The following is a 15,418-nucleotide window of genomic DNA, read 5'->3' as shown; positions in this document are numbered from 1 at the left end:
CCACACGCCGGGCACCGGGCTCTGGGCGGCTCTAGCGGCAGGGAAATTGCAGACACTAATTAATTGGTGCCACGGGAGCGGCCGTGACTTTCATCCCCAGCGGTGTCCTCAGAGGGTTGTGCTTTCACACCACGTCCTGGAGCGAGGCCAGAGGTCCCTTCCCATCTCAGCCTCCTGGGATTCTGGAAAGGATTCTCAGAGAATCATGGAATGGGTTGGGTTGGAAGGGACCTCAAAGCTCATGTAGATCCAACCCCCACCAGCCCAGGCTGCTCCAAGCCCCATCCAACCTGCCCTTCAACACTGCCAGGGATGGGGCAGCCACAGCTTCCCTGGGCAGCCTGGGCCAGGCTCTCCCCACCCTCACAGCCCAGAATTTCCCCCTCATGTCCAGGACAAAGGTGCCCTGGATCCTTGTCTCGTGTACGTGCATCGTAGCCGCCGAGAGGTAAGAATCCCAGACTGGTTTGGGTTGGAAAAACCTTGAAGACCACCTGTTCCCAACCCTTGCCATGGGCAGGGAAGCTCCAGAAGCTCATCCGTGGTGGGCCAGGGCTGTCTGTTCTGCAGGAATCCTGGAGATGTGTCATGGAGGGTGAGAAGCTCCCTGAGACAACTGGAGGACCAGGCAGGTGGGGCTGCAGGTGGCAGGAAGAGCCAGGCCTGGAACAGGCACCACGGACCTCTCTGCTCCCCCTTAGGTGGACTCCCAGGTTTCCCAGGGCAAAACCATCCCAAGTCACAGCCCGGGGTGAAGGAACCCGGAGCCACGGAATCGTTTGGGTTGGAAAAGACCTTCAGGATCATCAGATCCAACTGTTGGCCCAGCCCTGCCAAGGCCACCACTGACCCGTGGCCCCGACCACGTGTCCTGCAGATACTGGTGGGACTTACCAGGTAAAACCAGTGAGATGGACCTTCAGAGCCCAGGGTGGTTCTCCAGGAGGGTCAAACATTAATGAATGATGGATGGTAAAAAAGCAGGTGGGCACTGGGCAGGTCTGGACTCCATGTCTTCTCCTCTAGGTCCTCAATACAGGTTCTGCTGGCTGTTCTGGTCCGTGTGGCACAGGGTCCCCCCTGGTTCCAAGTCCTGGGTTTGAGAAACAAATTGGAAGACGTTTTGTGGTACTTGTGGGATGATGAGGGTGATGGAATCGTGGTCTAGACAGAGCTTTTAAAAATACATAATCATGGAATCACCGAGTGGTTTGGGTTGGAAGGGGGTTGGAAGGTCACCCCTCAGCAGGGATGGTCCTTGCAGACATCCCCTGGGAACAAAGGGATGAGCAGCCCTGGTTTGGGGCTGAACTGCTGAATTATTCCTCAGAAGAGGAAGAAAACAACTGAGCATTAAAAGCGGGGGGAGTCTGGTGAGGAATGAACACTGTCTGTGTCCTAACACAACTGGTGGCCCTTTTTAAGGGAAATAAATGTGCACAATTTAAAGAGGCAGGTGAAGAAAAGAGTGTGAATGTCCTGGTAGGAGAATGGGTAAGAGCTGGGAACGGGCAGCAGGGTGGGAAGTGGAGGGGGTGCAGGAGAAGAACCTGTCTAGCAATACATGTGAGTAAGGGTCTGTGTAGAAATCAGAGCAGGTTTGTTCTGGGAATGGACTCAAAGAGCCAGAAATGTGTCCCCAAGGGGTAGCAGTGACAAGTGGGGGAACTGTCCTGGCACCAGTTGTGTGGCTGGGGGGAAAGGCAATTTCAGAGCAACTTCCATCTGCACGGGGAGAACAAGCCTGGAGCTGGGATGACACGAAGTGGGGGTTCATTTAAAAGCACTGACCTTCCCAGCTCGGTGGGCTTCCCAGGTTTCTCCTCCCGGCTTGCTATTCCTGGTTTCCTTGATGGTACTTGCTGGGAGCCCAGCTGGGAGCTCTGAAGAATGGTGGTGTTTGGGAGTTTTGAGTGTCCATGGAGATGAGACACGTGAAGTCACAAGGGAGGCCCTGCAGGGACCTTCCCAGAGACACTTCAGCTCCCAGCTGGGCTGGAAAGCCTTTGTTAATGATGTGCTGGGCACTGGTGGGGCTGCAGGTGAGCCCTGGGGTCAGGTTTGGGTGAGAAAAGGGACATGGAGGGGCTGGAGCGTGTCCAGGGAAGGGCCCCGGAGCTGGGGAAGGGGCTGGAGCAGAAGGAGAAGGGGCTGGAGAACTTGTGAGGAGCAGCTGAGGGAGCTGGGGGTGTTGAGCCTGGAGCAAAGGAGGCTGAGGGGAGACCTGCTGGCTCTGCAGCTGCCTGAGAGGAGGTTGGAGCCAGGGGGGTCGGGCTCTGCTCCCCAGGAACAAGCCCTGGGACAGGAGGGAACGGCCTCAAGTTGTGCCAGGGGAGGCTGAGGTTGGATCTGGGGAACAATTCCTTCCTGGCAAGGGTTGTCAGGGCCTGGCCCAGGCTGCCCAGGGCAGGGGGGAGTCCCCATCCCTGGAGGAATGCCTCTGCTGAGCCTCAGCCCCTGGATCCAGCTCCCCCAGCCCCTGCATCCAGCTCCCCCAGCCCCTGATCAGACCCTTCCTGATCAGACCCTTCCTGATCACCCCCCCCGTTCCCCCCCCCCCCCCCGCACTAGGACCCAGCGGCCCCGCAGCCCCAGGGGGCGTGGCCAGCCCGTGGGCGGGGCCACCCTCCCCACCTCCCCTCTCTCCGCGGGACCCGCCCCTTTTGCCGGCTGCCCCGCACCTGATTGGCCGCCGCTCCCTCCTCTCTCCTCTCCGATTGGCTCCCGCGCCCGCCCGTCGCTTAGCCCGGCGGTTGCTAAGCGACGGCGGCCCGTGGGGAGGCGGCCGCCATGGCGGCGGCGGCGGCGGCGGAGTTGGCGGCCCTGCTGGGCCCGGCGGCGGCCCCGGCGGCGCGGGCCGGGGCGGCGGAGGCAGCTCTGGCGCTGTCGGGCAGCGCGGAAGGGCGGCGGTTGCTGCTGGGGTCGTCCGAGGCCTTGCCGGCCTTGCTGGGGCTGGCGGCGGGGCCCTGCCCGCCCGCGGCCCGCGCCGCCCTGGGCTGCCTGGTGAACCTGTCGGCCGAGCCGGCGGCCCGCGGGCCGCTGCTGGCGGGGCTGCCCGCGCTGCTGGGGCTGCTGCCGGACGGGCAGGCCTGCGGGCTGCTGGCCAACCTCTGCCGGGAGCCGGAGGCGGCGGAGCGGGTGTTGCGGGGCCTGCAGGAGCGCGGCCCGGGGCTGGAGCCGCTCCTCCAGGCCCTCGCGGAGCCCCGGCCGCCGCCTCAGCTCGGACCCTTGCTCTGCAACCTCAGCCAGCTGCCCGAGGGTCGCCGCTGCCTCCTCGACCGCTCCCGGTAGGGCTCCGGTGGGGCGGGGGCGGGTCCCGGCCCGCCGTGGCTGCCCCCCTCCCCGCCGTGGCTGCCCCCCTCCCCGCCGTGGCTGCCCCCCTCCCCGCCGTGCCTGCCCCTCTCCCCGCCGTGCCTGCCCCCCTCCCCGCCGTGACTGCCGCTCTCCCCGCAGGCGCTCGGTGCAGCGGCTGCTGCCGTTCACCCAGTACCGCGGTTCCGTTGTCCATCGCCGGGGCGTCGTGGGAGCGCTCAGGAACTGCTGCTTCGACTACGGTGAGAGCCCCGAGCTGCAGGGCCCGGTTCCCGCCGCTGGCAGCGTCGGGACCACCTCGTTGTCCCCAGGGCAGGGGGCTGGGGGGACGCAGCCAGGACAGCCCCCCTCACACCGCAGCTGGAGGTGGCACCACCGGCTCTACCAGGGGGAGGGGATAAAGCCCCGTTGTGTGGGGAGAGGCGAGGGGGGGGGGCTGGGGGGGGTTGGTGCCTTTGCCGCCCTTTTTGGGCCTTTTTTGGTTGTTTGTTTGTTTGTTTCACTTGTCCCTTCACTTCCTGCTCTGCCTTTATCCCGAGCCGGGACTTTTCCCACTTGTGCCCTTCCCGTTCTCCCCCCCAGTTCCAGGGGTGGGTGGGGGGTGTGAGGTGCTGGCTGGGGTCAGGGGGGCTGGGCTGGGCTTTCTGCCCTGCCTGTGGTGGCTCCTCTGAGCTCAGGTTGTCCCCAGGGGACCACGAGTGGCTGCTGGGTGAGGAGGTGGACATCCTGCCCTTCCTCCTCCTGCCTCTGGCCGGCCCTGAGGAGTTCCCTGAGGACGAGATGGAAAGTAAGTGGGTGTCAGGGTGGGTGTCCAGGGGGGCTGCTGGTCCTGTGCCCCCCAACCTGAGGGTGCCTGTCCCCCAGGGCTGCCCCTGGACCTGCAGTACCTGCCCCAGGACAAGCAGAGGGAGGAAGAACCTGAGATCAGGAAGATGCTGCTGGAAACCATCCTGCTGGTGGGTCCCTCCAGTGGGAATCGTGGTGGGGCTGAGGACCAGGGCTCAGTCTGGGGCTGCTGGGCTTGGGAAGGTGTTCAGGGCTGTCCTGGAATGTGGTGTCCACCAGGAGGTCCTCATGGAAAAGTGGTGGTGTCTGGGGCTGGGCAAGCAGGTGTGGAGTGGGGTTGTAAGCTGGATGGGCCCAGAGAGGGGTCACCAGTTGAGTTGGTGGACCAGTGGCTGGTGGTGTGGACTTCATCAGTCATCTGGGTGATGGTGCAGAGTGTCTCCTGGTTGTGTTGGAGGTGACACTGAGCTGGAAGGAGAAGCTGATGCACCAGAGGGGGGTGTTGGCATTCAGAGGGACCTGGCCAGGCTGGAGAATCAGGCCAGCAGGGACCTGGTGGAGCTCAGTGTGGAGAAGGAATGAGAAGAGCAGTCTCCAGGGGGCTGAATCCATGTCTATAAACACCTGCAGGGAGGGAGGCAGCAGGAACCAGGCTGCCCAGTGCCAGGACCAGCAGCTGTGGGCACAGACTGGGACGCAAGGTGCCATCAGATCAGGACACGGCCTGAGGGTGACAGGCTGCGGCACAGGTCACCCCAGGAGGGGCTGGATCCCCGTCCCTGGAGGTGCTGAGCCCCAGCCCTGCCCCGCAGCACCCCTGGCTGGGTCCCCTGCCCACCCTGCTGCTTCATCCCCACAGCTCACGGCCACCCAGGCCGGCCGGGACGTCGTGAGGGCCAAGGGGACGTACCTGGTGCTGCGGGAGCTGCACCGCTGGGAGCGCGAGCCCCCCGTGCTCAGGGCCTGCCAGAGGCTCGTCCAGGTGGGCAAGGGGCCTGGGGAGGGTCTCCTGGGGGAGGCAGGAGGACCCTGGGGGAGGGGTGTCCTCAGGTGGAAGCAGGGGGGTTCTGGGGGAGGCAGGAGGGTCTCAGGGGGGGGTCCCAGGGAGGCAGAGGGCTCCTGGGGGTGGCAGGAGGGTCCTGGGGGAGGGTCCCAGGGGGAAAGACGGGGGGGTCCCAGGGGAGGGTCCTCAGGGGGAAATACAGGGGGGTCCCAGGGGAGGATCCCAGGGGGAAAGACAGGGGGGTCCCAGGGGAGGGTCCTCAGGGGGAGGCAGGAGGACCCTGGGGGAGGCGAGAGGGTCCCATGGGAAAGGCAGGGGGGTCCTGGGGGAAAAAGGAGGGTCCTGGGGGAGGGTCCCAGGGGGAAAGACAGGGGGGTCCCAGGGGAAGCAGGAGGGTCTCAGGGGAGGGTCCCAGGGAGGCAGAGGGGTCCCGGGGGAAGCAGGAGGGTCCTGGGGGAGTGTTCCTGGGGGGAAGACAGGGGGGTTCCAGGGGAAGCAGGAGGGTCTCAAGGGAGGGTCCTCAGGAGGAGGCAGGAGGACCCTGGGGGAGGCAAGAGGGTCCCATGGGAGAGGCAAGGGGGTCCTGGGGGAAAAAGGAGGGTCCTGGGCTCCCAGGGCTGCTCCAAGGGGTCCGTCCTGCCCCTTTTCCCCCCACTGGGATGCGGGGGGTGGGGGTCCCACCACTCCCTCTCCCCTCCCTTGCCTGATCCTGCTGGGAGAAGGTGCTGATCGGGGATGACCCGGGCCCGGGGATGGAGAACCTGCTGGAGGTGCAGGTGCCGCCGGAGGTGGAGCAGGAGCTGCTGCGCCTGGAGCGGGAGGAGGAGGAGCAGGAGCAGGAGGAGGAGCAGGAGGAGGAGCGGGGCTCCCCGCAGCCCCCCGCCTGAGGGGGCCGTGCCCGCCCCCCCACACGCTGCCCTTCCTGGGGGCTATTCCCGAGGGGATCCGCCCCTTCCCGCTGCTGGGGAGGGGGATTGGGGGTCCTGGGGGGGAGGTGTGTCGTGTCCCCCCCCCCGCGGCCTCCCGCGCCTCCGGGGGGACCGGGCTGAAATGGGGCGGGGGGAGGTTGGGGAAGGGGCGGTGCTTCCTGCCCCCCACCCCCCCCCAGTGCCGTGGGGTGGCCCCGGGGGGGCTCCCCAAGGTTGAGTTCCCAAAATGTGCCTTCCCAAAATAAAAGGTTTCCAGCCCAAACCGGAGGTGGCCCTGAGGGCGGTGTTGGGGTGACCCTCCCCCCAACCCTGCACCGGGGGGGGGCAGAGGAGGTGACCCCCTCCTCTAACTGGGGCACTGGGGGTCCAGGGGAGGTGACCCCCCCACTCCTGCCCTGGGGAGAGGGGGATGAGGGAGGGTCTGGGGGGGGCCCTGGGGGGATGGGTTCCCTGTCTGTGAAATTCACCCAGTTGGGGGTCCCCGTCTGTGGGAGCCAATTGGGTGGGGGTCTGTTCTGTGGGACCTAGCTGGATGGGGGTCCCTGTTGGTGGGATGTCCGTACAGGAGGGGGGGGGGGTCCCCACTGCAGGATGTGTCTGGCTGGGGGTGTCAAGGATGGGGCTGGGGGGGGGTCTCTGCTGCAGGATGTGTTTGGGTGGGGGGCTCTGTCGGTGGGATGTGCCTGGTGGGGGGGTCAGAGATGGGGCTGGGTGGGGGTCCCTGGCTGCAGGGTGCCCTTGGCGGGTGTGGGGGGGGTCCCACCTGCTGGACACATGTCCGTGGGGGTCCCCACTGCATAACGTGCCTGGGTGGGAGGGTCGCTGTCTGTGGGACCCCCTGGGGGTCTGGGTGGGGGTCCCCGTTGCGGGACACGCGTGTGTGTGTGTGGGGGTCCTGCTGGGGGGTTCCCGGTGTGTGTGGGGGTCCCGCTGGGGGGAGGGGTCTCAATGTGTGTGTGGGTCCCGCTGGGGGGGGGTCCAGCCGGGGGGGTTCTCGCTGGGAGGGGCTCCCGCCTGAGGGGAGGGGTCTCAATGTGTGTGGGGGTCCCGGTGGGGGGGGGGTGTCCTGCTGGGGGGGGGGGGCTCCCGCTTGGGGGGTGTGTCCCGGTGCGTGTTGGGGTTCCGCTGGGGGGGGGGTGTGTCTCAATGTGTGTGGGGGTCCCGGTGTGTGTGGGGGTCCCGCGGGGGGGAGGGGTCTCAATGTGTGTAGGGGTCCCGGTGGGGGGGGGGTCCTGCCGGGGGGGGGCTCCCGCTGGGGGAGGTGTCCCGGTGTGTGTGTGGGGTCCCGCTAGGGGGGGGGGGGTCTCAATGTGTGTGTGGGGGTCCCAGTGGGGGGGGGGGGGGTCCCGGTGGGGGCGGTTCCGTTCAGCCCCGCCAGGGGGCGATCGAGCCCCCTCCAGCGCAGCCGCACTGCGCATGCGCACCCCCCCCAGCCCAGCAGCGCGGTCACACATGAGGGGCGGGGCCTCGTGTGGAGGGGGCGTGGCCAGATGAGGGGGCGGGGCAGGGGGCGTGGCCTCACCCGGAAGCGGCGCCGGGGCCCGAGCAGGTCCCGGTTCGGCGGCGGCCGCGGTGAGTGAGGCCGGGGGCTCCGGAGCGGGGCTCAGCGGGGCCCGGGGCGGCTTCCCGGCCCCTGGGGGGCTGCCCGGCCTCCCCGGGGGGGCTGGGGCCTGCCACCGGCGGGGGGGCCGGTGCTCCCGGGCTCGGTGCTCCGGTACTTTCCCTCCCCCCCCCGGCCCCGGGGGAGCTGCCGGTGACCCCCTTTCCGCTTCCGAGGGAAACGACCCCCCTGGGCTCTGTGCTCCGCCGGGGACCGAGCCCCGGTGCCCGTTACCGGAGCCCCGTTACCGGATCGAGCCCCGTTACCGGGGCCGCCGGTCGCTGGGATTCTCGTTCCACCCAAGATTCCCTCTTTCCCGGCCTGCAGCCGCTCGGTGCTCCCCCCGCGGGGCTCCCGGCCCTTCCCGGCGCTGGGAATGTCGCTCCATCCCTTTTCTGCCTGGTTTTTGGGACACATCCCCGGAGCTCCCGCCTGGCCCGGTCCCGGCGCCGCGGGTCCCGGATCCCGGGGGGGGGTGGCTGAGCTGCCCGGGGCCGTTTCTCCGGGGGAACAACCGAACGTCCTTTCTCCTTGGCAGGTCAGGAAGGAGCAACCCCCGGGATGCGCTCCCGCCGCCTCCGGCCTCTCTGAGGGACCATCCCGGGCACCGATGGAAACTCGGCCCCCCCGGGCGGCCTCGGGACGCCGGGAACCGGGATCACTCCCCGCCGGGAACCGGGATTTCTCCTTCCCCACCGCTGCCCCGGAGCCTCCTCCTCCTCCCGGCTGATCCCACCGCCCCTCCCCGCTCCCCCCCGCCCGGGGGCTTCGTCCCGTGGGAAGGAAAAGAATCCAAGGAGGAAAAATAGGATCCCCAGGGCGGCCCGGGCTGGCGAGGGCAGGAGCTGCCGCCCCGCTGGGCAGCCTGAGGACCAGGAGCATGGCGGAGGCGCGGGTCCGGCGTGAGTGGGGGGCTGGGGGGCTCCTGCGGCCCCCGCGCCTCGGGCTGCTCCTGGGAGGGACTGGGAGAGAACTGGGAGGGGCTGGGAGAGAGCTGGGAGGGACTGGGAGAGACTGGGAGAGGACGGGGAGGAGCTGGGGGGGACTGGGAGAGAGCTGGGAAGGGCTGGGAGGGAACTGGGAAGGGCTGAGAGGGACTGGGAGGGACTGGGACAGAACTAGGAGGGACTGGGAGAGGGCTGGGAGAGAACTGGAGAGGACTGGGAGGGACTGGGAGCGGTTGGGAGGGAAGTGGTGGCCGGCTGGGAGGGAACTGGGTCCTGATGGGAGGGACTGGGGGCCGGTAGGGAGGGAATTGGGACCGGTTGGGAGGGACTGGGAGCCGACTGGGAATGGAGCTGGCTGGGAATTAAGTCTCCCTCCCTGATGAGGCTAAATCACTGAGCTGGGGGCTCGGCCTGAGCTCCCTGTGGCAGCTGGAGGGACAAGGTCCTGGGTGGGAAGGGGAGGACGGGGCTGGGGTCCCTGCCCCTGGTCCCTGCCCCTGGTCCCTGCCCCTGGTCCCTGCCCCTGGTCCCTGCCCAGTCAGTCATTCCCTGCCCAGTCAGTCATTCCCTGCCCAGTCAGTCATTCCCTGCCCAGTCAGTCATTCCCTGCCCAGTCAGTCATTCCCTGCCCAGTCAGTCATTCCCTGCCCTAGAAACTCATCTCAGGCCTCAGCCCTGCTGCAAACTGCCTGAGCTTCACTGGGCTCTGCCTGTTCCAGCCCGAGCCCTGGGCTGCGTTTCCTAAATTAATCCCAGCTTGGAAATGAAGCTCCTTGCCTTTTTTTTAATTGTTTTTTCCTTTTTATTTCCACCCTCCCCCCCCCCCCCCGATATCTAGAAGGGCCAGAAAGAACCTTCTGGCTGAACTGAGCCACGGGGAGGGGGGGGAGCAGGGATTTCCCTCCCCGGCAGCACCAGGTCACGGTGGCTTTAGGGGAACAGCAGGAAAAACATTCCCCAGAGCCCCTGCCTTGGGAGGGGAGGACCCCAGGGTGGGACATCCTGGGGACAGGGGGACACGGGGACAGGGGGACACAGGGACAGGCAGACATGGGGATAAGGGGACAGGGGGACAGGGGGACACAGGGACAGGCAGACATGGGGACAAGAGGACAAGGGAACAGGGGGACACAGGGACAGGCAGACATGGGGATAAGGGGACAGGGGGACACAGGGACAGGCAGACATGGGGACAAGAGGACAAAGGGACAGGGGGACACAGGGACAGGCAGACATGGGGATAAGGGGACAGGGGGACACAGGGACAGGCAGACAGGGGGACACAGGGACAGGGGGACAAAGGGACAGGCAGACAGGGGGACAAAGGGACAGGGGGACACAGGGACAGGCAGACAGGGGGACACAGGGACAGGCAGACATGGGGACAAGAGGACACAGGGACAGGGGGCCACAGGGACAGGGGGCCACAGGGGCTGGCAGCTCCTGCCTGGAAGCACTGGCAGCAGCAGGAGGGGCAGGGACAAGGGACACTTGCCACCCTCAGTGGTGGCTTTTGGGGCCGTGTGACATCCCCCCAGGGCCGGGTGTCCTGGGCCACCTGCTGTGAAACTAATTAACCTTGTTCTGGCAAAAGCCCTAATGAGGAATCTGCTGCTCCAGGACGCAGTGAGGCTGTGGGAGCAGTTTCAGGCTGGGGGGTGGGAGCAGCTCAGGGCTTGTCGGTGCCCCAGGGCCAGGACAGGGGCCGTTGTCACCTGTGCTGTTCCCACCTGGCAGCTGGAAGGGCCTCGTGGGGTGGTGGGATTCAATGGGACTTCCAGAGGGGTCCTCCAGCCCCTGCCCCTCAGGGATGCTGGAGAGCAGCTCTGGGCAGCAGGAGCTGGGGTCCTGGTGGGCAGCAGGGTGACCATGAGCCAGCAATGGGCCCTGGGGGCCAAGAAGGCCCATGGGCTCCTGGGGGCATCAAGAAGAGTGTGGGCAGCAGGTCAGGGAGGTTCTCCTGCCCCTCTGCTCTGCCCTGGGGGGGACAGCTCTGGAGAGCTGGGCCCAGCTCTGGGCTGCCCAGGGGATGAAGGCCAAGGAGCTGCTGGAGAGAGTCCAGGGCAGGGCCCCCAAGATGCTGAGGGGCTGGAGCATCTGCCTGGGAGGAAAGGCTGAGGGAGCTGGGGCTGTTCAGCTGGAGAGGAGGAGCCTGAGGGGGGGTCTCCTCAAGGCTGAGCAGTATCTGCAGGGGGTCAGCAGGGGGGACCAGACTCTGCTCAGGGCTGCCCAGGGACAGGACAAGGGGCCACGGGCACAAGCTGGAGCACAGGAGGGTCAAGCTCCCCATGAGGAGGAACTTGTTGCCTGTGAGGGTGGCAGAGCCCTGGGCCAGGCTGCCCAGAGAGGCTGAGGAGGCTCCTTCTCTGGAGACACCCCAGCCCCTCTGGAGGTTCCTGTGGGCCCTGCTGGGGGTGCTCCTGCCCTGGGGGCTGCCAGGGGTGATCTCCAGAGCTCCCTGCCAGCCCCTGACATTCCATGACGTGCCCCTGCTGGGTCCCAGGTCATGTCAGCCCTGTGCAGGTTCCCCAGGCCCCTCATTGCCCAGCAGATCCCCTCCTGCTCCCCAGCCCTGGTCTGACATCTCCAGAGCCATAAATCCTTCTCCCCAGCCCAGCAAGAAACCTTTTTGGAGCTGAGTCACCTTGATGAGGTGCTGGGCAGTGTCTGCAGCACAAAACCTGTGGAGTTTGCAGCTTGGGGGAGGATGAGGAACCAGCCCTCGGGGGTAGGGAGGAGCTGTGGACAAGGTGCCTCTGAGTTGTCACGGGTGCTGAGCCCAGAAGAAGAGTTTTGGTGGGTCCTCCTTGGGTGGGAAGCCAAGGGAAGGGCCAGTGAAGATTGACTTGAGTGGTGGAAGGAGGGATGGGACCACACAGAGGTTCTTCTGCTCCTTGCTCTCGTTGGTCCCAGGTGTTCAGAGAACTCAGGGTCTTGCTGCTTGTCTTGCCCAGGGCTCGCCACCACCTTGATGGATGCCACCACAGACAAGGACCCCCTGGTCCAGGAGCAGATCTACAACGCCCTGTGCTACCTGGGGGAGTCTGAGCCCGAGGAGATCCTCAACTCCTGCGACGAGTACCTGCGGCAGCACGACAAGGTGGGGGCTGCTCAGCCCTGGGCACCTCCCTTGCTGGCACCAGGATGGTGTCACCAGCTGAGGGAGGCACCTGGGAGGGCCTGGGCTACCAGGGCAGCACCTGAGCCTGGGGTTGTGCAGGTGAAGGAGGGTGAGAATGAGCCGTGGTGGGTGAGAAACTGGTGGTGGCTCAAGTCATTGCCACATCCTGCCTGGTGGACACGCTGCCCCGGGTCCTGGCTGGGAGTCTGGCAGCTCTGGGACCTGCAGGTGTCCCTGGTCCCCAGGGGAGATGTGGTGCCAGGTTGGGCCACCAGGCTCTTTTCCCTCCTGTTCCAGCTGGCCTATCCTCACCGGGTGATCATCCTCAAGGCCATGGAGACCGTGGTGAAGGAGAACATCGCCCTCCTGGACAAGAGCACGGCCAAGGTGGTGATCTTCCTGGCATCCAACGAAATGACCAAGTCAAAGGTAGGGCTGGAAAGCTTGGTCTTCTCCTCTCCTTCTTCCTGGGTGGGCCTTTCCTGCCCCGGGTGCTGCTGCTGCAGGGAATCATGGAATTGCTGGGGTTGGAAAAAGTCATTAAGGTCATAATGGGTTAACACTGGGACTGGGGAGATGGAGGTTGGACATGAGGAGGAAACTCTGGGCTGTGAGGGTGGGGAGAGCCTGGGCCAGGCTGCCCAGGGAAGCTGTGGCTGCCCCATCCCTGGCAGTGTTGAAGGGCAGGTTGGATGGGGCTTGGAGCAGCCTGGGCTGCTGGGAGGTGTCCCTGCCCATGCAGGGGTGGCACTGGGTGGGCTCTGAGGTCCCTTCAACCCAACCCATGAATCCCAAGGCTGTTGTTTATCCCACCCGTGCAATTCCCTGCACAGTCTGGAGCTGGGCACCCTGCTCCCAGCTGCCTCCTGCCCTGGGGTCCATCCTGAGCTGGTTCCCCCTGCAGGAGGTGGTCCGGGACTGGCAGCAGGCAGCCAGCAACCTCCTGGTGGCCGTGGGGCAGCGCTTCATCAACAAGGTGATGGAAGAAGTCCTCTCCAAGTTCCAGCCCGGGATCCTGCCCCACTATTTTGTCCTGCAGACCTTTGCAAACCTCTCGGTGTCCAACGGTGAGTGGGGACCTGAGCTTGGGGAGACCTGGGCAGGGTTGTGTGCTCTGGGTGCTGGGGTGGGTGCTGTGCCCATCAGCTCAGTGCTGGGCATCTCCACCACCTGGTGTGAGCTGAGCCAGCCAGGCTGCTCCAAGCTGCTCAGGACCTGGCAGCTTGGACTTGATGCTGCTGAAGAGCTGGGGTGTCTGCAGAGGAACTTTTGAACCAGGGAATGGTTCTGCTTGGAAAAGCCCTTTAGGATCCTCCAGTCCCACCCATTCCCCCAGCCCTGCCAAGGCCACCCCTGCCCCATGTCCCTCAGCACCATCTCCAGGGCTTGGAAACCCCTCCAGGGATGGGGACTCCCCCCTGCCCTGGGCAGCCTGGGCCAGGCCCTGACAACCCTTGCCAGGAAGGAATTGTTCCCCAGATCCAACCTCAGCCTCCCCTGGCACAACTTGAGGCCGTTCCCTCTTGTCCCAGGGCTTGTTCCTGGGGAGCAGAGCCCGACCCCCCTGGCTCCAACCTCCTCTCAGGCAGCTGCAGAGCCAGCAGGTCTCCCCTCAGCCTCCTTTGCTCCAGGCTGGACACCCCCAGCTCCCTCAGCTGCTCCTCACAAGTTCTCCAGCCCCTTCTCCTTCTGCTCCAGCCCCTTCCCCAGCTCCGGGGCCCTTCCCTGGACACGCTCCAGCCCCTCCATGTCCCTTTCCTCACCCAAACCTGACCCCAGGGTTTGAGGAGTCCCCAGTGCCCAGCACAGGGGGATGATCCCTGCCCTGCTCCTGCTGGCCACCCCAGTGCTGACACAAGCCAGGATGCTGGTGGCCTTCATCCCTGTTGGCAGAGCCACTGGGACAGCCCAGCAGGGCGTGGATCAGCAGCTCTGCTCAGGCTGTGAGATGAGCTGGGGGAGCTGCCAGTGCCCAGACACCCCCTGCAGCCCTGGGGGAGCAGCTGCCCTCAGCTTCCCGTTTGGCACTGGGGAGAATCCCAGCAGCTCCCATGAAGAGCAGCCAGGAGGGGAGCAGGGGTTTCCACACCTCTCCCAGCACTGGTTGTCCTCTGCTCCTGCCCCAGCTCTTCTGGGGAGATGGGGAATAGAGGACACCACCAGCAGGTCCCTCACACGGGCAGCACTCCTCCCTGCCATACTGGTGCTGACTGGTTTCCCAGTGCAGCTGCCTGAGAGGAGGTTGGAGCCAGGGGGGTCGGGCTCTGCTCCCCAGGAACAAGGGATGGGACAAGAGGGAACGGCCTCAAGTTGTGCCAGGGGAGGCTGAGGTTGGATCTGGGGAACAATTCCTTCCTGGCAAGGGTTGTCAGGGCCTGGCCCAGGCTGCCCAGGGCAGGGGGGAGTCCCCATCCCTGGAGGGGTTTCCAAGCCCTGGAGATGGTGCCGAGGGACATGGGGCAGGGGTGGCCTTGGCAGGGCTGGGGGAATGGGTGGGACTGGGGGATCCTAAAGGGCTTTTCCAAGCCAACCCATTCCATGATTATCCAAAGCTCTGCTCAGGGCCCTGGGAAGGGGGAACACTGTGCTGGAGGCCCTGCCTCTGCCCTGGGGTGTCTGTGTCTCCAGGCTGTGGCCAGAAGAAACATTCCTGGCAGGATCAGAGGGATGTGGGGCTCCATGTCCAGGTGCTGCTGGAGCCCCTGGGCAGGGGAAGGGGCACCTGGCCATTCCCAGAGGAGCTGAAGCCCCTGCACAACACACTGGGCTCAGGGGGTCCCTGCAGGGGGGCTCGTGGCTCCTGGAAAGCAGCAGCAGTTGGAGCTGCCTGGGCCTTGTCCCTGGGGACTTCCCTGCTGGGCTCTTGTCTCCAGCCATCCCAGGGGGAGCGGGTTTAAACAGGCTCATCTTGCTTCCTTCCCAGTGTTTGGAATGGTGCCCTTCCTCAACTCCATCCTGGGGACGATGCTGCCCATGCTGGGCATGGCCAAGCAGGACCACATGAAGTCTGTCTTCTGCTACGGTGAGGACGAAGGGTTTCCTGGGTCTTCTGAGGCTGCAGGGATCCCAGAGGTGTTGTGGGAGAGTTTTCCCCTTCCCTGGAAAAGAAGGGACTGTGGAGGGAGCCTGGAGAGTGGGTTGGGATGGATCTTGCCTGAATGTCTGGGAGCAGGGACCTGGCTGGTTGTGGGAAGGGATGGAGACCTGGCAGCTCTGGGGGATCCACCTAAAGGCCTGTTCCATCCCCTGGCTGATCCCAGGAAAGCTGGGGAGGGGCTTGGGACAAGGGCAGGGAGGGATGGGAGCAGGGGGAAGGGTTTCCAGCTGGCAGAGGGAGCTGGAGCTGAGATGGGAGGGAGAAATTCTGGGCTGTGAGGGAGGTGAGAGCCTGGCCCAGGTTGCCCAGGGAAGCTGTGGCTGCCCCATCCCTGGCAGTGTTGAAGGGCAGGTTGGATGGGGCTTGGAGCAGCCTGGGCTGCTGGGAGGTGTCCCTGCCCATGCAGGGGTGGCACTGGGTGGGCTTTGAGGTCCCTCCAACCCAGCCCATCTGGGATTACACAGTTTCATAGCCCTCCTGCCCTTTGCTTTCTCCTCTGGCCAAGAGGACCTGGATGCTCCATGTCCTCCCAAGTCAGGTCAGGGTGACCAGCCAGGTGGGGTGGGGAAGGAAAGAGGGATGATTTGTCCAGACCTTGGTCCAAACCCAGCTCTCCCTTTATC

At 65.5% G+C, this 15,418-nt stretch overlaps 2 protein-coding genes across 2 annotated transcripts in view; both read left to right on the top strand.

The window, feature by feature from the left end:
• Nucleotides 1-2,771: 2,771 nt before the first annotated feature.
• Nucleotides 2,772-6,292, top strand: HGH1 (HGH1 homolog). Its single transcript, XM_051611420.1, has 6 exons — nt 2,772-3,287; nt 3,454-3,554; nt 4,001-4,099; nt 4,177-4,268; nt 4,958-5,080; nt 5,824-6,292. Exons 1-6 carry the CDS (start codon nt 2,791-2,793, stop codon nt 5,986-5,988), a joined length of 1,077 nt encoding a protein of 358 aa, XP_051467380.1. The 5' UTR covers nt 2,772-2,790; the 3' UTR covers nt 5,989-6,292.
• Nucleotides 6,293-7,526: 1,234 nt separating this feature from the next.
• LOC127381260 (maestro heat-like repeat-containing protein family member 1) overlaps nt 7,527-15,418 on the top strand; it is a 57,957-nt gene continuing 50,065 nt past the window's right edge. Inside the window, 6 exon segments of the mRNA XM_051611377.1 lie at nt 7,527-7,602; nt 8,169-8,532; nt 11,532-11,677; nt 11,996-12,127; nt 12,603-12,765; nt 14,622-14,720. Of these exon segments, the coding sequence (XP_051467337.1) occupies nt 8,511-8,532; nt 11,532-11,677; nt 11,996-12,127; nt 12,603-12,765; nt 14,622-14,720 (562 nt within the window). The 5' untranslated portion in view covers nt 7,527-7,602; nt 8,169-8,510.

The sequence above is a fragment of the Apus apus genome, chromosome 2 (genome assembly GCF_020740795.1).
Source record: "Apus apus isolate bApuApu2 chromosome 2, bApuApu2.pri.cur, whole genome shotgun sequence".
NCBI lineage: Eukaryota > Metazoa > Chordata > Aves > Apodiformes > Apodidae > Apus > Apus apus.
The sequence above is the reverse complement of the archived record's forward strand: the minus strand, read 5'-3'. Positions and strand labels throughout refer to the sequence as shown.